The 16,514-nt window shown below is 32.0% G+C and overlaps 1 protein-coding gene across 2 annotated transcripts in view; it reads left to right on the forward strand.

The window, feature by feature from the left end:
* The window catches only part of MS3_00003778 (uncharacterized protein), a gene marked incomplete at its 5' end in the record, with an annotated part of 57,014 nt that overhangs the window by 23,808 nt on the left and 16,692 nt on the right, over positions 1 to 16,514 (forward strand). Inside the window, one exon of one of the 2 annotated variants that reach the window (XM_051211641.1) lies at positions 11,528 to 12,171. In XM_051211641.1, coding sequence (XP_051071726.1) covers positions 11,528 to 12,171 — 644 coding nt within the window. Of the gene's footprint in view, positions 1 to 11,527; positions 12,172 to 16,514 lie in introns of those variants that run through there. The other variant, XM_051211642.1, reaches the window with a different exon arrangement.

The raw sequence follows: 16,514 nt of genomic DNA on the forward strand, positions 1-16,514 counted from the left end.
TCTCAATAGAGCGTAGGCCGCCAACCACTATTCTCCGTCCCACTCTGTCATTGGCCTTCCTTTCTAGTTCGATTCAGCTGTTGCTCATTCTTCTCATATCTGTCTCTATTTCTCGGTATAATGTGTTCTTTTGTTTTCCTCTTCTCCTTTGGCCTCGAGGAGTCCATGTGAGAGCTTGCGTTGTGACACAGTTCGGCGCTTTCCCCAATGTATGATATCACGTAGGACAGAGATTATTAAACATATATATATATCTCTTCAGTTAAACAAATATTATTTATTTGTACCATTCATTCAACATGTATAAACACCTTTTTTATAAAAAAAATATATATACTCTCATGTTAAGGTCATTATCAAAAAAGCTCTTTATATGTTGTGAATAAGCCTTGTTACCTAATACTTCCTTCCTATTTGTCTTTAGTTTCTATTAAGTGTTCTATTTGATCATAAGTACAAGTAACCGGCTAATGAACAATATTTTGTTTCATACAAATTTATATAATATTACATTCAAATAGTAAAAAATACATTTGGCAATTACAATAATAAGACGGTAATCATTTTTTTTCTCATCATAAACACCGTTTATCATTTACATTTATTTGTTATATTATATAAATTACTTGAATGATTTAAAAATGTAACATACAATATACAACATGATAGAAGAAAATCTCGAAAAAGAAACTCTATAAAAGAAATTGATTACATTTCTATTTTTCTATTAGGGGTATCATTGATTTGAGAATAATTGAAAACTTATTCATGTATCCATGCTTAGTGCTTCATGATTTGTTGTTAATTAAAAAAAAGATAAAAAACATAATTAGTATTATATAATATTAATCTCGTTTTTTTAATGGTTGTCGACTGTCAACATCAAAATTAACTATAGCGTCACTTTTATGAGTGAAGCTACACTTTGAATGTAAATTAGATATAATCAGTAAACATGCAACATCTATACTCTAAGGGGTTATAACATACTATGATGGAGCTATTTTTCAATGAAGAGCTTTATCACATATTTGTGATGATATTAAAAATCACTTTAAACTATTACTTTTTTAGATCATCAAAAGATCTAGCAAACTGAATCATGTTCTGTGGAAGAATATATAGAAGATATCTACATTTTTCAGGACGAATGTAAATCACAATTTCAATATGGTGAAAATTCCTATTTTGACATTCGGTAAATAAAGAACGAACGAATCGAGTGAAGAAATTTCTTTTCAATTAGTTTCTCATCATGGCTCTACACTAATATATATATATATATATATATATATATATATATATATATATATGATTTACAATGATGAAATAACACTCAGTATAGGGGTTGTGGAGATTAAGTTTTTGGCTGAGATCATGAACCGATTGATATTAGACCATCATTGAAAATCTGGAAGCACTGAACGGCCGTTTTGTCCTATCGTGGGGCTCTTCAGCAGTTCGCATGCATAATCCGGCTTGTGGGATTCAAACTCAGGGCCTTCAGTCTCGCGCGTGAACGCAATCTCGCAATTCCGTGGATGGGTTGAGGTTAGACATTAATACCATTAAATTCCGGCTCAGTGGTCCAGCAGTTTAAGCGTTCGCGCACTAGACTGAATGCCCTGGGCTCGGATCCCGCGAGCGGGATTGTGGATGCGCACTGCTGAAGAGTCCCACAATAGAACGAAACAGCCTTTCAGTGCTTCCAGGTTTTCAATGATGGTCTAACATCAATCGGTTCATGATCTCAAACAAAAAGAAATAATACTCGTCTACTGGATACGTCACGTAATAATTCCATAATGACATTTTGATTATACATTAACATTGAGTAATTGGAAGAAAGAGGATTAATAATAATCAAAGTAATTATTCGAAAATCAAGAAGTTGCTACGTTACATAATATATGAAAAAGAGAAGGAACAGAATTTAACTGCAGTATAATTTCTGTATCGTTGGACATTAAATGATTTAAAACAAAATTCAAATTAAACATGATGGTTGCACACATGTTGCTAGCCATAGAAAATTACCTTATTGTTTATTCCTTAAGCAGTGCATACTTAATAAGGTACATTAAAATTTTTCTCATTTCATGGATTTTGTTATCGGTAAAAAGGTTAATTTTTATTATTAACCCGGTCACTTCGTCTGCTCCAGTGAAACAAGGTACAATAACCGTATCAAATTTCATTACGAACTAAATTCATACAAATCGTATATTAGAGGATGACTAATAAGGTTTTTCTGATAAGCGTAAAATAATCTTATGTCTGTTACCCCTCTTAGGGGAGCATAGGCCACCTAGTAGCATTCTCCGCTCAACACTGTCCTGGACAAACCCTTTCACTTCGTTCCAGTTGATATTCATCCTTTCGATCTTTGCTTCTGACTACCAACTTAGTGTGTTCTTTGGCCTTCCTCTTTTCTACCTGTAGCTTTTCTGCAGTTACTGCCGATCCTAAACCCCGGTAAAGGAAGAGGGTTGGGCACTTGGTCGACAAACTCGTCCCGTAAAAAAATATCTTGTTAAAAAACTGACCAGATTAAATAAACTAAACCATTTAAACTCTGTCTTCCAAGTGGAATGAAGAATTAGGACACCTCATGATGAAAACCGAGATTCTTCGGAAGTCACGAGGCCAATGCCTCTTCTAACAACCAGATCAATAGTTAATATAGGTGAATGGAATATCCGGACAATACTAGAGACCGAAAAGATCAGTCAAATAACTACGTAAATGAGAAGATACAAATTGGCAATACTTAGAATCAGCAAACCCTATTTAACCTAAGTTGAACAGATAAGAATAGATTTAGGAAAGATACTACTGTACTCTGGTCATGAAGAACAAAATGCTCCACACACTCAAGAAGTTGTACTGATGCCATACAAAGAAGTGTAATATAATTAATTACTTAATAATTCGTCTTTTGTTTAACTCTCACATAGTTTATCCAAGTTCTACAATTTACAGTATTAGGCTTAAATTATGAATATTCATATGAATAAAAATGGAATGCAGGAAACTAAATTTACTGAACTGCATATATTTTGTTTTCAGTTTATAATAATGTAAAAACGTAATGTTTTTTTAATGAGATATTTCCCTTAACACTTTATGCATAGATTATTATTATTATTAAATACGATAATCAAATATATTATAGTCTATTTCATATCAAAACCTTCATTATAAACAAGTTTACTCATATCATTTATCTAACAAAAAAGAAATCAATATAACAAAACCTTTTTAATGAAAAGTATCAAGTTAAAACGATACGTGACATAATATTTATGTAATTTAACATTTATCTACTCAATAAAAATATTAGCTTAGTGATTTTGCAAAAAAGGAATCAATTTACTGGTAATGAAAAATATTTTTTTTATCTACCTTGATTCAATTGACTCATGAATTCAATTATTAAATTACTACAATCTTCACAAAACCCTTTTTTAATGATAATCATCATATGCTCATTAATGACTGGCTTCAAGAGGTATTTCCTAGAGTTCTAATGAGAAGCAGTGACCAGTGGAGTTCAGTCAGGTCTATCGTGAAATAATAACTCACTGAAGACAATGTTGAACATGAAGCAATTCGGTGGGTTTGTTGAAGTTAGACATTAATGCTGTTAGATGCCGGCCGACTCAGTGGTCTAGAGATGAAGCGTTCACGTGCAAAACTGATAGGTTCTGTATTTGAGTCTCGCGAGGTGGTATCATGAATGCGTACTACTAAGGAGTCCTATACTAGGATGAAACGGTCATCCAATGCTTTCAGGTTCTCAATGGTGGTCTAACTTCAATTGAATCATAATCTCAACTATTAAAATTACTATAATATTCACAAAAACCCCTTGTGATACTTATTAGTATCGTTTTTCTTTCGACTAGTCGATGAGACCAGGAAAAAATTATTTCATTATACAATAATTGTTAGGACAGCTTTCATAATCACTGATTTCGTATCATACATAGAATCCAAGTTTTATATGCTTAAATTAACTACATAGCAGAATGTTACCACAGAAATATACCAAATTATATGAATGATAGAAAGTAATTTGTATTATCTATGGATTATTTTATTTGAGTGATATTGTAATTAATTTATCTCGTTTTATTATTGAATTTTTACTCTAAACTAGAAGACAGTGTAAATTTAGTTGCTGTTACTTCTGAATTCATGTTGTTATTTCCCAACTCAATGTTACTTATAAATTGAGATGGTAATTTCTTTTCAAATATTGAGTAACCAAATTTTCCCAAGTAACTTATATTAGACGGTGTTACAATGCAGTGGTAATGTATAACAATTTGAACGACTAACTATATTATGAAAGGCTAAGATTCTGTGAAAAATATTTAATAATGACAAAAGGATCTAATAAATCAGGAATATATGTATGTAATTTATTTATAAAAGTTGTTTAAATTTCCCCGCTGATAATGTTTCAATTTGCAATTAACCATTCTTTTTTGATAAATATGAGTTCTGAGCAAATTTTCTAAATACTGTCATTAAGTCATAAGCATCTTTAAGTAAAGTTTGACTGCGATAGGCAATAAAATGCTGGATGAGAGTTTTGTTGTATTTGTGACTTGCTAGCTGAATGTTTTTGTACCTAAATTGATGATCCCACTGAGATCTGAACGTAATGCTTTCAATTTAAACGATCATAACGTTATTCACTCAATTGATAAGATCAGGTAGCCATTAGCTAGTGAAGCGGGAATAAATTTAATTTGTTTGTAGGTCTTATTACAGTGTTGCTCATAGTTATTATTGATCAATTTAATAACGAACTGAAGGTGGGTGTTTTTTTGTCCAGAAAAGCAAAGATCGATGAAACTTCCGATAATAGCAAAAATTTCAGGCGATAAATTACTATCAATCATCATAAAATAATTTAATATAAGTTTAATAAAGATAACATGAAACATATCCTGCTCAAGTGATTTTTTTAAAATGTAGCTCATTTTGTTTCCTACAATGAAATAATACAATTATGTGATAATAAGTAACGTGTTTATTCGTGTAACCTGTAACTATGTAGCATTTAATGAACATACAAAATAATAAACATTTACTTCTCTTATAAAATGAATAATTACTTCATTGAATTTTGTTTACAAGAAAAATGTTTGAGGATAATATCTTTTGAATGTTGGATATTGACTTGACCTGATTTTTTGCTTATTCATTTAAAAATATCATTGAAAGCTTTCTAGTTAAAGATTTGTTTCCACAAGGATTTATCAAAAACAAAAAAAACAAGGACAAACATTTTTCTGTTTTTCACATAGTCTGTCATTATTGATGTTGGGATAAACGGTCAATATACTTTTTTTCTCTTCATGCAATTAGTCCTTTTATTAAACATTTGCAAAGCATGAAAAATAATCCTTTGTGGAATATAATGAATTCATTTTATTTTATGTGCTCTAAATGTTTCGATATATACACTGATTTATTTTAAATAAATATAATGTTTCATAACCGTATATTTTGTGTGTAGCATGGAAACACAGTCGTTTTTCTGGCAACAAAAATATAAATAGAAGTACTTTCCTTATTCATACAAGTATAGTTTTTAGATTAGTGTGGTAAACGATGGAGAGATCATGATATAATTCAGTACAAGAAATGTATGTAAATCAGTATGATCATTATGGATATAATAGTAGATATTAAAATTGGTGTAACAATAATGATTATGGTTAAAAAAAATTGTATGTGAAGAACCCAATTACATGAGTGTTCAAATGTTTAAAGGTTTAAACATGTTATTAAACCATGTGAATGTAACACGATGAATGATGAAAATCATTGATTAGAAAAACAAACTCGACTAAGATGAATATTGGTGTTACTGTGATTAAATTGACGTCAGTTGGAAAAATGAAGTATATTTTTGTCATAACTTGTGAGTTTGTGCTCTTATCAATGTATAACGTAATGATACCACTAATTAGAGAACAGTGAATTATCGATCGGACCAGTGACTCGTAAAACCCGTACGAGCAGCCTAAAGTCCTTATAGGTCCTGCTTCCTGCCTAGTCCTACCTTTTAAGTTCAGAACACCAATATCAGCCTCCAAAATATGAATCCTGCATTTCAAACATACTGGGTTTATATACAAACCACATAGACCACATCGTACCGGAAAATAGAAAATAACATTTGTACAAAATCTAGCCAAAAGTGGCCGTGGATGTGGGAGGTAGCAATTGATGGACATGTCATAACTCAAAAGTGGTAAATCGTATAATAATTCATAGGTCAAAATAAAGCTCATAATAAGAGGAACAAGAATATGCGTATTTTAGTTACTTAAAAATTATACGATAAAAATTTACGTATAGTATTGGTCCATAAATGGGTCCCAAAAGTTAGCATTCATTATTGTCATCGGGATTTAACAGTTTGTAAAAGTTATAAACTGTAAAAACAAGACAAAATTTCAAAAGTTTTCGGAAGAAAGCAGAAGAAAAAAAGATAAGATAACGGGAAGTTAATCACCAAGCATATGACAATTGAGTTAAAAGTTTATTTGATACAAGTTGACGTTGAAAAGACGAATGGCTATTCCCTCTGTATAACGCGGTGTTCTGCTGACATTCTATCCATTGATTACTAAATAAGCAGTGCCAGGATCTATAGAGTAATTCATTAATTTTATGTTTTATATCTATATTACGTACATTTTTCTGACTAAAATATAAACTTACAATGTCAAAAATTCTGTCTAAATGCAATTTCTAATTGTTCAAAGTATGAATTATATTCTCTAACAAATTATATTTACGGAACTACATCTTATTTTGCTGTAACTAGTATCTAACCGAAATTGAAACTTTTCCTCAGAAATTCATGCCTTCTAATCAAATGATTTACTCAATAAATCATTATATACAAATATAATTAACCGTTAATGTACTTGAAGAAAGTTTTGTTAAGTTTACATTTACATTTCGGAAAGAAACATAAGTCTTATAGGGATCGAAACAACAATTCCGTTTTACATTCTATTAAGTTTAAAACTTGATTTAGTGGATATTCTAGCAGTGTTGTTCATATATATGGAAAACCTTACGATTTTAGTTTTTATAGGTATCATTACAAAGGTTTGACTTGGTAATTTCGAATAAATTCAGCATTGAGTAGATTGTTATAAATAAATTAATTAATATATTTGTCAGAATGGGTTAGACATTAACACCGTTTGATGCCGGCCGGCTCAGTGGTCTAGTTGGTTAAGCGCCTGGCGCGAGACTGATAGGTCCTGGGTTCGAATCTCGCGGGGTGTGGGATCGTGGATGTGCACTGCTGAGGAGTCCCATACTAGGACGAAACGGCCGTCCGGTGCTGCCAGGTTTTCCACGGTGGTCTAGCTTCAATTGACTTATGACGGAATGTTGGGATATTCAGGAAAATATCCCAAACATTATTCTGTTAAGTCAAACGCTATCCTTGGACTTGAGATGGTGTCATTTTCTTATTGGTCATTATTTATTTCACGTGTCGTTTTCCTACTGGTCAATATTGTACAATGTTATTTTCTATTTTATGGTACGATGTGGTCTGTTTGGTTGGTATGTAAACAGAGTATGTCTGAAATATAATGATTCGTATCTCAGAGGCTTAGACTTGTGTTCTGGACTCAACTGGCTGGGCTAGACAGGGGAGTGGGACCAATCAGAACCCTAGGCCGTTCTTACGTGTTTGCGCGTCTTTGGTCCGATCGATAATTCGCTGTCCTCTAATCTGCTGTCAGTTATAGCACGGAACAACGAGAATATTATACGATCAATACTCTTGTTGTTCCGTTGTACTATTTAAACTTGGATTAATTTTGATTTATTTACTTATGTTTTGAAGAAGTGGCTTACACTAAGATTACTGAAAATTGAGAAGTTATAAAATATTTTGTTGAGAGAGCGATACAAACCAAGATTTCTAGAAATTTCTATTATTTGAAGATAATAAACATCAAAATTAAAAATAATTAACAGAATAAAACCTTCAAAGTATTATTTACTTGGCATTATGTCAAATATTCCAACTTTAAAGAAGTATCTTCACCAACATTACATACTGGAATAGATATTTCAATAGTTAAACTTTTTTCTGATTATATCGTGTTGTTGTTGTCATTGTTTTTCTTCTTCAAACTATACTATTGATGAGTTATATTCATAGAAGTAACTACTACATAATCACTATAAATACAATCTTGTTATCGAATTATTTCTCAATGCTATAATTTTGTTGCAATTATGCGCACTCCTGAGGGGTCCTATAATAGGAAGAGATGGTAGTCTAGTGCTTCCAGGTTTTCCATGGTGGTCTAGCTTCAATTGACTCATGATTTCAATTATTAAAATTGATATAGAAAAGTTTATATTTTATGCTTACTTTTGGAGATAACTTCTATGTTGTAGATATCTTTAACTAAATTAAATTAATTTAGTAGATGAATTTATGAGTCAATTAAAGCTAGACCACCATGGGAAATCTGGAATCTCGCTTTGTGGGATCGTGGATGCTCAGTGCTGAGGAGTCCTATAATAAGACGAAATGTTCGTCCAGCGCTTTCAGATTCTCTATTGTAGTTAAGTTTCAAATGACTCATGATCTCAACTATTGAAATTATATTTCTCTTCATTTCAATTCATCGCTTCTTTCTGACAATTCATGATATAATTTAACATTGGTTCTTATTTGACTATAAAACTACTATCAGACTGTGTTTGTTTGTTTGCTTGCTTTACTAATACATAATAACTATTAGATATATTTCTTATCTACATTTCTATACATTGTGAATTAGCCAATGTATTCTTATCTAATTTTTATAAATTAAATCTGAAAGTAAATTAGTTATATAAATCATGCGAAACAATCCTTGTTTTTTTTTACAATTTCTCTTTTTGACACTTTTCTACTTGAATAATATAGAACGTGATAAAGTTTCTGATATGCTTCAACTATTCGACAGAATAGAATTTGAGTACGTGACAAAATATTTAATTTTTATCAATAATAGTTTCTTTATAAAAAAAACAAGCAAACAAACAATTGTATTCTCAGTAGTAAAAAAGTAGGTTGACATTATCTTTTCAATATATCTAAATAAAGATTCTGAATATATATAATTATTAAAATAGGCTAAGAAGAGATACAGAGGACATTTGGTTATATATATATATATATGCACATGTATAGATATGATAATATGTGATCGGATTACTTTCTTACTTACTTAAATATGTCTCTTACTCCCAATGGAGCATAGGCCACCGACAAGCATTCTCCAACACACACTAAAGTGGGCTTTCTTTTCTAGTTCTATCCCATTCTTGTTCATTCTTCTCATTGTCTGTCTTCACATCTCAGCGTAATGTGTTCTCTGGTTTCCCTCTTCTCCTTTGGCTTTGAGGATTCTATGTGAGGGCTTGCCTTGTGACACAGTTGGGTGCTATCCTCAATGTGTGTCCTGTCCACTTCCAACGCTTCTTCTTGATTTCTTCTTCCACTGAGATCTGGTTTGTTCTCTCCCACAGTAGGTTGTTGTTGCTAATAGTGTCTGGTCAAAGGATCCGAGGTATTTTGCGTAGACAACTGTTCATAAACACCTGCATATTCTGGATGATGGCTTTATAGTTCTCCAGGTTTTCACCCCATACAGTAGAACTGTCTTGACATTTGTATTGAAAGTTCTGACCTTGGTGTTGATTGACAATTGTTTGAGTTCCGGATGTTCTTCAGTTGTAGATATGCTGCTCTTGCTTTGCCGACTAGCGCCTTCACTTCTACATCAGATCCACCGTGTTCATCAGTGATGCTGCCCAAATGTGTAAAGAACTTACATCTTACAAATCTTCTCCATCAATTGTGATTGGATTGGTTCATGCTGTGTTGTATCGGAGGATCTTGTCTTTCCCTTTGTATATGTTGAGACCAAATGCGGCTGAGGCTGCTGCTACACTGGTCGTGTTCTCATGAGTTTGTTGTTGTGTGTGAGATAGAATAGACGGATCATCTGCGAAGTCTATATCGTGCGGCTGCGTCCTAGTTGTCTACTGTATCCCATGCTTCGCCCCCAAATGTCTTTACAATTCAGTCGATCATCAGGAGAATGAGAAAGGGTGAGAGTAAGCAACCTTGCCTGACACCGGTCTTTACTTCGAACGATAGGCCTAATTTTCATTAAGTTTTTGCCAGTTATTTACTATTGAAAGGTTAGTTAGGCACCAAACTGCGGAAATAATTTTGATTCAATCCACTAAGTAAGAATTTATGTTATAAATCTAAATTTTTACGAGGAAAAGCAAATATATATGTATAGTGATATTACTCAAACAACCAGAATATGATTGAAATCTATTTCTTTGATACTAGTAGTTGTTTACATATTAAAAAATTACTTATTTACTTACTCCTGTTACTCCTCATAGAGGAGCATAGGCCGCCTACCAGCACTCTCCATCTGACCCTGTCCTGGGCAATCTTTTGCAACTTTTTCCAGTCGCTATTCACACTTTTAATGTCTGCTTCTGTATCTCAAGGTAATCTCTTCCTAAGCCTTCATCTTTTCCGCCTCCCTTCAGGATTCCAAGTTAGCGATTGTCTGGTGATTTCCGTAATATATGTCATATCCACTTCCATCATCCTTTCTTAATTTCCTCCTCAGCTGGAAGCTGCTTTGTTCTCTTCCACAGAAGACTGTTGTTGATGGTATCCGGCCAATGGATATTAAGTATCTTGCACAAACAACTATTCATAAATACTTGTACGTTCTTGATGATGGTTGTAGTAGTTCTCGAAGTTTTAGCTTCGTACAGTGGAACTGTCTTGACGTTCGTTTTGAAGATTGTGACTTTGATATTGGTTGACATACATTTGTTTTAAGTTGTATGTGTTCTTCAATTGTAAAAAATGCTCTACTTGCTATGCCAATCTTTGCCATTACGTCTGTATCCGATCCTCTTTGTTCATCAATGATGGTCCCCAGGTACGTGAGGGATTCCACATCTTCCACAGTAATTCAATCAAGTATGATTGGATTGCCGTATTAAAAGGGATAGTTATAAATCAGTATACCGTTTTTTTCGCCAGAATGTTTTATTTCATTCTACGAATCTATCTATTGGGTGAAGTTTAGACATTTTACTTAACTATAAAATATAATTACCACTAATTTACTCACATTTAATTGGCATAATGATAATAACTATTTAACGAATTATTATTCGCTGAACAATTCTCATTATAAACGAAAAATTACTACCAAAATATACTATGAATGTACATTTCAAATTCAATGATGAAATCTATAGAGAAATAGATGGTGTCGTGATGAGTTCATCCGTAGATCCTATATTGGCTGAGATTTTTCTTCTCTAAACTAGGAAACACCCCATTAGTACAATTACATCATTTGAATTATTATTATTTATCATTTTTTCCTGATGAATTTCTTTTTAAAATTATTTTACCTATCTATAGACGGTTGTATTCTTCAATCAGTTCTTCATGATATTCTATATTCGAATAATTGTATATGGATGGCGATCTGTTCAACGGGTGTAAATCTTTATATTCTAACAATCATAACATGTTATATGCTATTTATATTACCTGAGAAACAATTCAATAATTCATATCTAACAGAAAAACAATATTTATTAGAATTTATTAATAATAAACCTGTTCGTAATAAATCTATTCCAATTAGATTAAATATAATGAATAATAGAAAACGTTCTATAAAAACAATAAATGATTACATGAATATAAGTAATAAACAATTATTTACAACAAAGTCGAATGATTACATAATTGAAAATAATCATTTATATAATAAACAAATAGAAAAACAAAAACATTCTAATCCATATATTAGTACATATAAATCTAATCTATCATTACAAACAAAATCATTATCAAATATATTTACGAATCATTTAAAACAATCTCATAATTCACAGTCTATCATAACAAAAAAATTATCATCTTCATTATTACCTAATAAAAATGATATAAATGAACCATATTTTGATCCAAATCAATCTGTATATATCACTTCAATTATGAATAATACAGCTAGAATTCCTTGTAAAGTAAAGAATATTGATTTTTCTTCAACTGTTGTAAGTTTATTGTCTTGACAACATTTAATTCTCTTTTTTTAAAAAAAAAATATTGTAATAGTAAACATTAATTATAATGATTAGATGATGACCAGGTTAAATATGGTCAACATAGAGTGAGAGAGAGAGAGAGAGAGAACAATGTAATCACCAATCAGAAATTACATAATATGTAGAATAAGATGAATTAGATCAGATGTAGTACATAGGGTTGGTTGCTGTAATAATAATAATAATAAGTTTGGGACATAAGAATGAACATTAGTCAAATTACGTCACTATATTATAAGATTGATTATTAACTACTTGGCCAGGATAAAAGGAGCGGCTGAACATATTTCTTTTGGATACAAAGCTTTAACGATTTGATTTTATATAACAAACAACAATTCTTCATTCATATATTACAATTTTCAATCATATACTCTGTCTCAAGTCTGGTCAATTTTACGTATTCTAAATTTGGAATCTGATGAGAAATTATTGAAAAGAATATTCTTGATTCGTATTAATTATGTTTTTATATGATGAAAATTTTTCAGTGATTAGATAAATTCTAATAGGAGATTTGAATATGAAAAGATTGATAATGGCCAACAATATCAACCAACGGATCAATAATACATAACGTGAATTTTTATCTAGAATATCGCAAAAAAATATGTAATAATGAATGAAACAAAAATAACCTGAGAAACAAATGGTTGAAATTTTATCTGGTAACTAAATGATTGAATGATATCCAACTTTATAGTCATGTTAAAACAATAAATAATCATTATGATTGAGTTTTTTGATTGAGATCATGAACCGATTGATGTTAGACCATCACAATTGAAAACCTGGAAGCACTGAACGGCCGTTTCGTCCTATTGTGGGACTCCTCAGCAGTGTGCATCCACGATCCGGCTCGCGGGATTTGAACCCAGGGCCTTCGGTCTCGCGCATGAACGGTTAACCAACTGGGCCACTGAGCCGGCATCCAATGGTGATAGTTTCTAACATCAACCAATCCACGAGATTGCGCGACCAACTTCCGTTGTACTGAGGTAGATACCTGTCTCTACCCGACAAGGATTGAGATGGTAGAGAAGATTTGTAGCTGGGGTGGATGAACACTTTCATTCGATTGGGAACATGTGGAAATCTTGGACAGAGGAAATTCCAAAAACACCAGAGAAATTTCAGAATCCTGGCACTCAGGTCAATCAGCAATCAACAAGCATATTGAAATCAATCTAATTTATCAACCAATCAGGAAAATCATGTACAAATATGCGAACAAAAGTCAAACCAATGGGAAACACGACCAAAACAAAAAAGTAAACAATGACAAATTTAAAGTCAATAAGAACCAATCCACATCGAGGTGTACAGAACAAGCTGTGAAACGCATATGACGAAATTCGAATACATCACTTTTATCTGAAGTTTGTGCTGATGATGTCGTTCAGAAGAACAATGAAAGCTCCACAACCAAACCATCCAGTTCAAAGAATAAAACTCCATCAAAACCATTGTAATTGATTATCTATGTATATGACAACTATATCGTTTGGGTAGATTTTAATGTGTCAATGAATCTTTTTCCAGTTGTGAAAGAGAATAAATTAGTGTTTAATTTATTGTTTTCAGAAAACATTGTTTTATTTATCAAAAAGAAAAAACGGTATATTTTATTGATATTTTAGAATATGACGTATAACAATAGTACATAGATGTCATATAACGACATTTTTATTATATTTTTACTTGGTTAATAGATAAATGCAATCAATATTTTAGAAAGAAAAACATGGATAATATTTGTTACTTATTCTATCCATTTAGTACAAATGAACTTTATTCACAATTGTTTGAGCTAATCAAATGTAAATGAATGTTTATTGATGGTTTCATTCTTAAAACTAAAAGAAAAATGTTCAATTTTGAGATGAATGTTTATATATTTTACATGGTTTATTGACTAAAACAACTTGGCGAGACTCTAATTTATGAACGAGCCAATCAGAGGCGTTTTAGATGTTTCAAGGGTACGGCGCCAACTTCAGTGCTTAATGATAACGTACGATTGGTTCACAGGGAATTTGGTACAAAACGTGATAATTGAGCGGCTATAAAAAATAAAACGGCGAGACTATAATTTGTGGACGAATCAATCAGGTATAAGATAGCAGATCTCGGACTTTGGCACGAAAGTCTTTCATTCATTTGGCCAATAAATTTCTGGCATTATAGCTGATGTTAGTTCGTGGTGGAAATCCCATTTATAATTAACTAAGGCAAATTACGACAAGTATCGCGAACTGGATAATAAAAGCACCAGTAACACTGGTTGCAGCCAGGCACTACAATATATACGAATGTTTGGAGAGCGTACAGACTCCTACATAGGCTTGGTTATGTGCATCGTGTCGTTGTCCACAAGTAGCATTTTAGCACTCAACAACTGGAGTGCACATAAACAATATTGAAGCTGTGTGGTCGAGGCTGAAAGAGTTTTTGAGACTTTATCATGGCTCCAGAGGCCGACTATTCTGTAACCGTATGGATGATTTCCTTTACTGAATGCATTACGATTTTAGAACCTCTGAACCTCTTTGTAACTTTGACAAGTTTTTGAACTACGTATAAGAAGTGTATCCACTTTATTTCCTCGGTTTTGTATAACATATCTTTACTCTATACTGACTGTTTGCTGATTGCTTGATATTTCTCAAGGTCACTAAAATTCGTTCAAAGGTCGTCCATACATTAGAGTTTCGCCCACAACTTTATTATGTTTCAATATCTTGTTAGCACACAGTATTCAAAACGAAAGTTCCAACTTCATGTAAGATTTAAAGATATTTCAAAATCCTGCAGATTGATCATTAAAAATAGTTTGGCTTAATATGTGAAAATTATATTTGAAATAATCTCAGCGATTGAAATTTGAAATAATTCCAATGTTTCATCCAGCTAACTTATCTGGACTTCTTCAGGACGATAATCAGAATCAAAATCATCAAAGGAAAATATATAGTGTTTTAACAATCAAATTAGATCAAATCTATGCTGTGTTAATCCAATCATAATTGGATGTTGATTTTTAGTAAATAGGATAATATGAGTCAATTAAATGCGAATCATATGAAAAGTTCACGTTGTGAAAATAAATGACTGAATACTGTTGTTGAATCAGTGATGTGTATGTAAAATGAATATCAACAAATACATGATTGTATTGGTCAAAATACCTCATATTAATTTCAGTCAAAATAACGATGCCAGTGAAACAAACAGGTTGAATAAACAAAACGGTCTAATTACTTCTCAACGAATATTTGCCAATTAGTCGCTAGTTGAACACCATCCTTTTGGTTCAGGCTGTTCTTGTTTGCTACATATTTCTTTAATAATTTTAATTATTATCCTAAAGAAGTCTAGATAAGTTTGCTAGACGGAACATTGGGATTATTTTAAATTGCAATCACTGAACTTATTATAAATATAATTTTCACTTTTACTGACTTCTTTATACTCTGCGTCGTATAAAATCTTTAAAAAAATATTAAGTTATAATCAGAGAGGGATTTTTCGGGTATTATAATAATCTAATAGTTGAATTCATGAGTCAAATGAAGCCAGACCACCATGGAAAACCTGCAAGCACTGGACGGTAATTTCGTTATAGTATGGAACTGCTCAGCAGTGCGCATTCACGATCCCGCCTCGCGAGATATTCACAAAGTCCCTCTCTGATTATAATTATATGCTCACTAATGACTATCTCCAAGAGTTTTTTCCTGGAGTTCTGGTGAGAAGCAGTGTCCAGTGGAATTCATTTGGGTCTGTTTTGAGATAGTAACTCACTGAAGACAATGTTGAACATGAAGCAATTTCGTGGATTAGTTGAAGTTAGACATTAATGCTGTTAGATGCCGGCCGGCTCAGTGGTCTAGAGATGAAGCGTTCACGCGCAAAACTGATAGGTTCTGTGTTTGAGTCTCGCGAGGTGGTATCATGAATGCGTACTACTAAGGAGTCCTATACTAGGATGAAACGGCCGTTCAGTGCTTCGAGGTTTTCCACGGTGGTGGTTTAGCTTCAATGGACTCATGAATTCAAGTATTAAAATTAAATTAATTTAAAGGTGTTACATAAAACAAAGAAAAATATTATTTTAGAAATATTAGGGAAATTATTTTCTTACAATTTAATTAACAGCATTATTCTGATAAATAATTATCAAACAGGAAGTATGATAATATATATGAAATGACCTGATTTAATAAGATAATTAGTCTTTACATACTATAACATAACTTAATTACATCTCTGTAGTGTATATACATATATAC

Source organism: Schistosoma haematobium, chromosome ZW (assembly GCF_000699445.3).
Source record: "Schistosoma haematobium chromosome ZW, whole genome shotgun sequence".
NCBI lineage: Eukaryota > Metazoa > Platyhelminthes > Trematoda > Strigeidida > Schistosomatidae > Schistosoma > Schistosoma haematobium.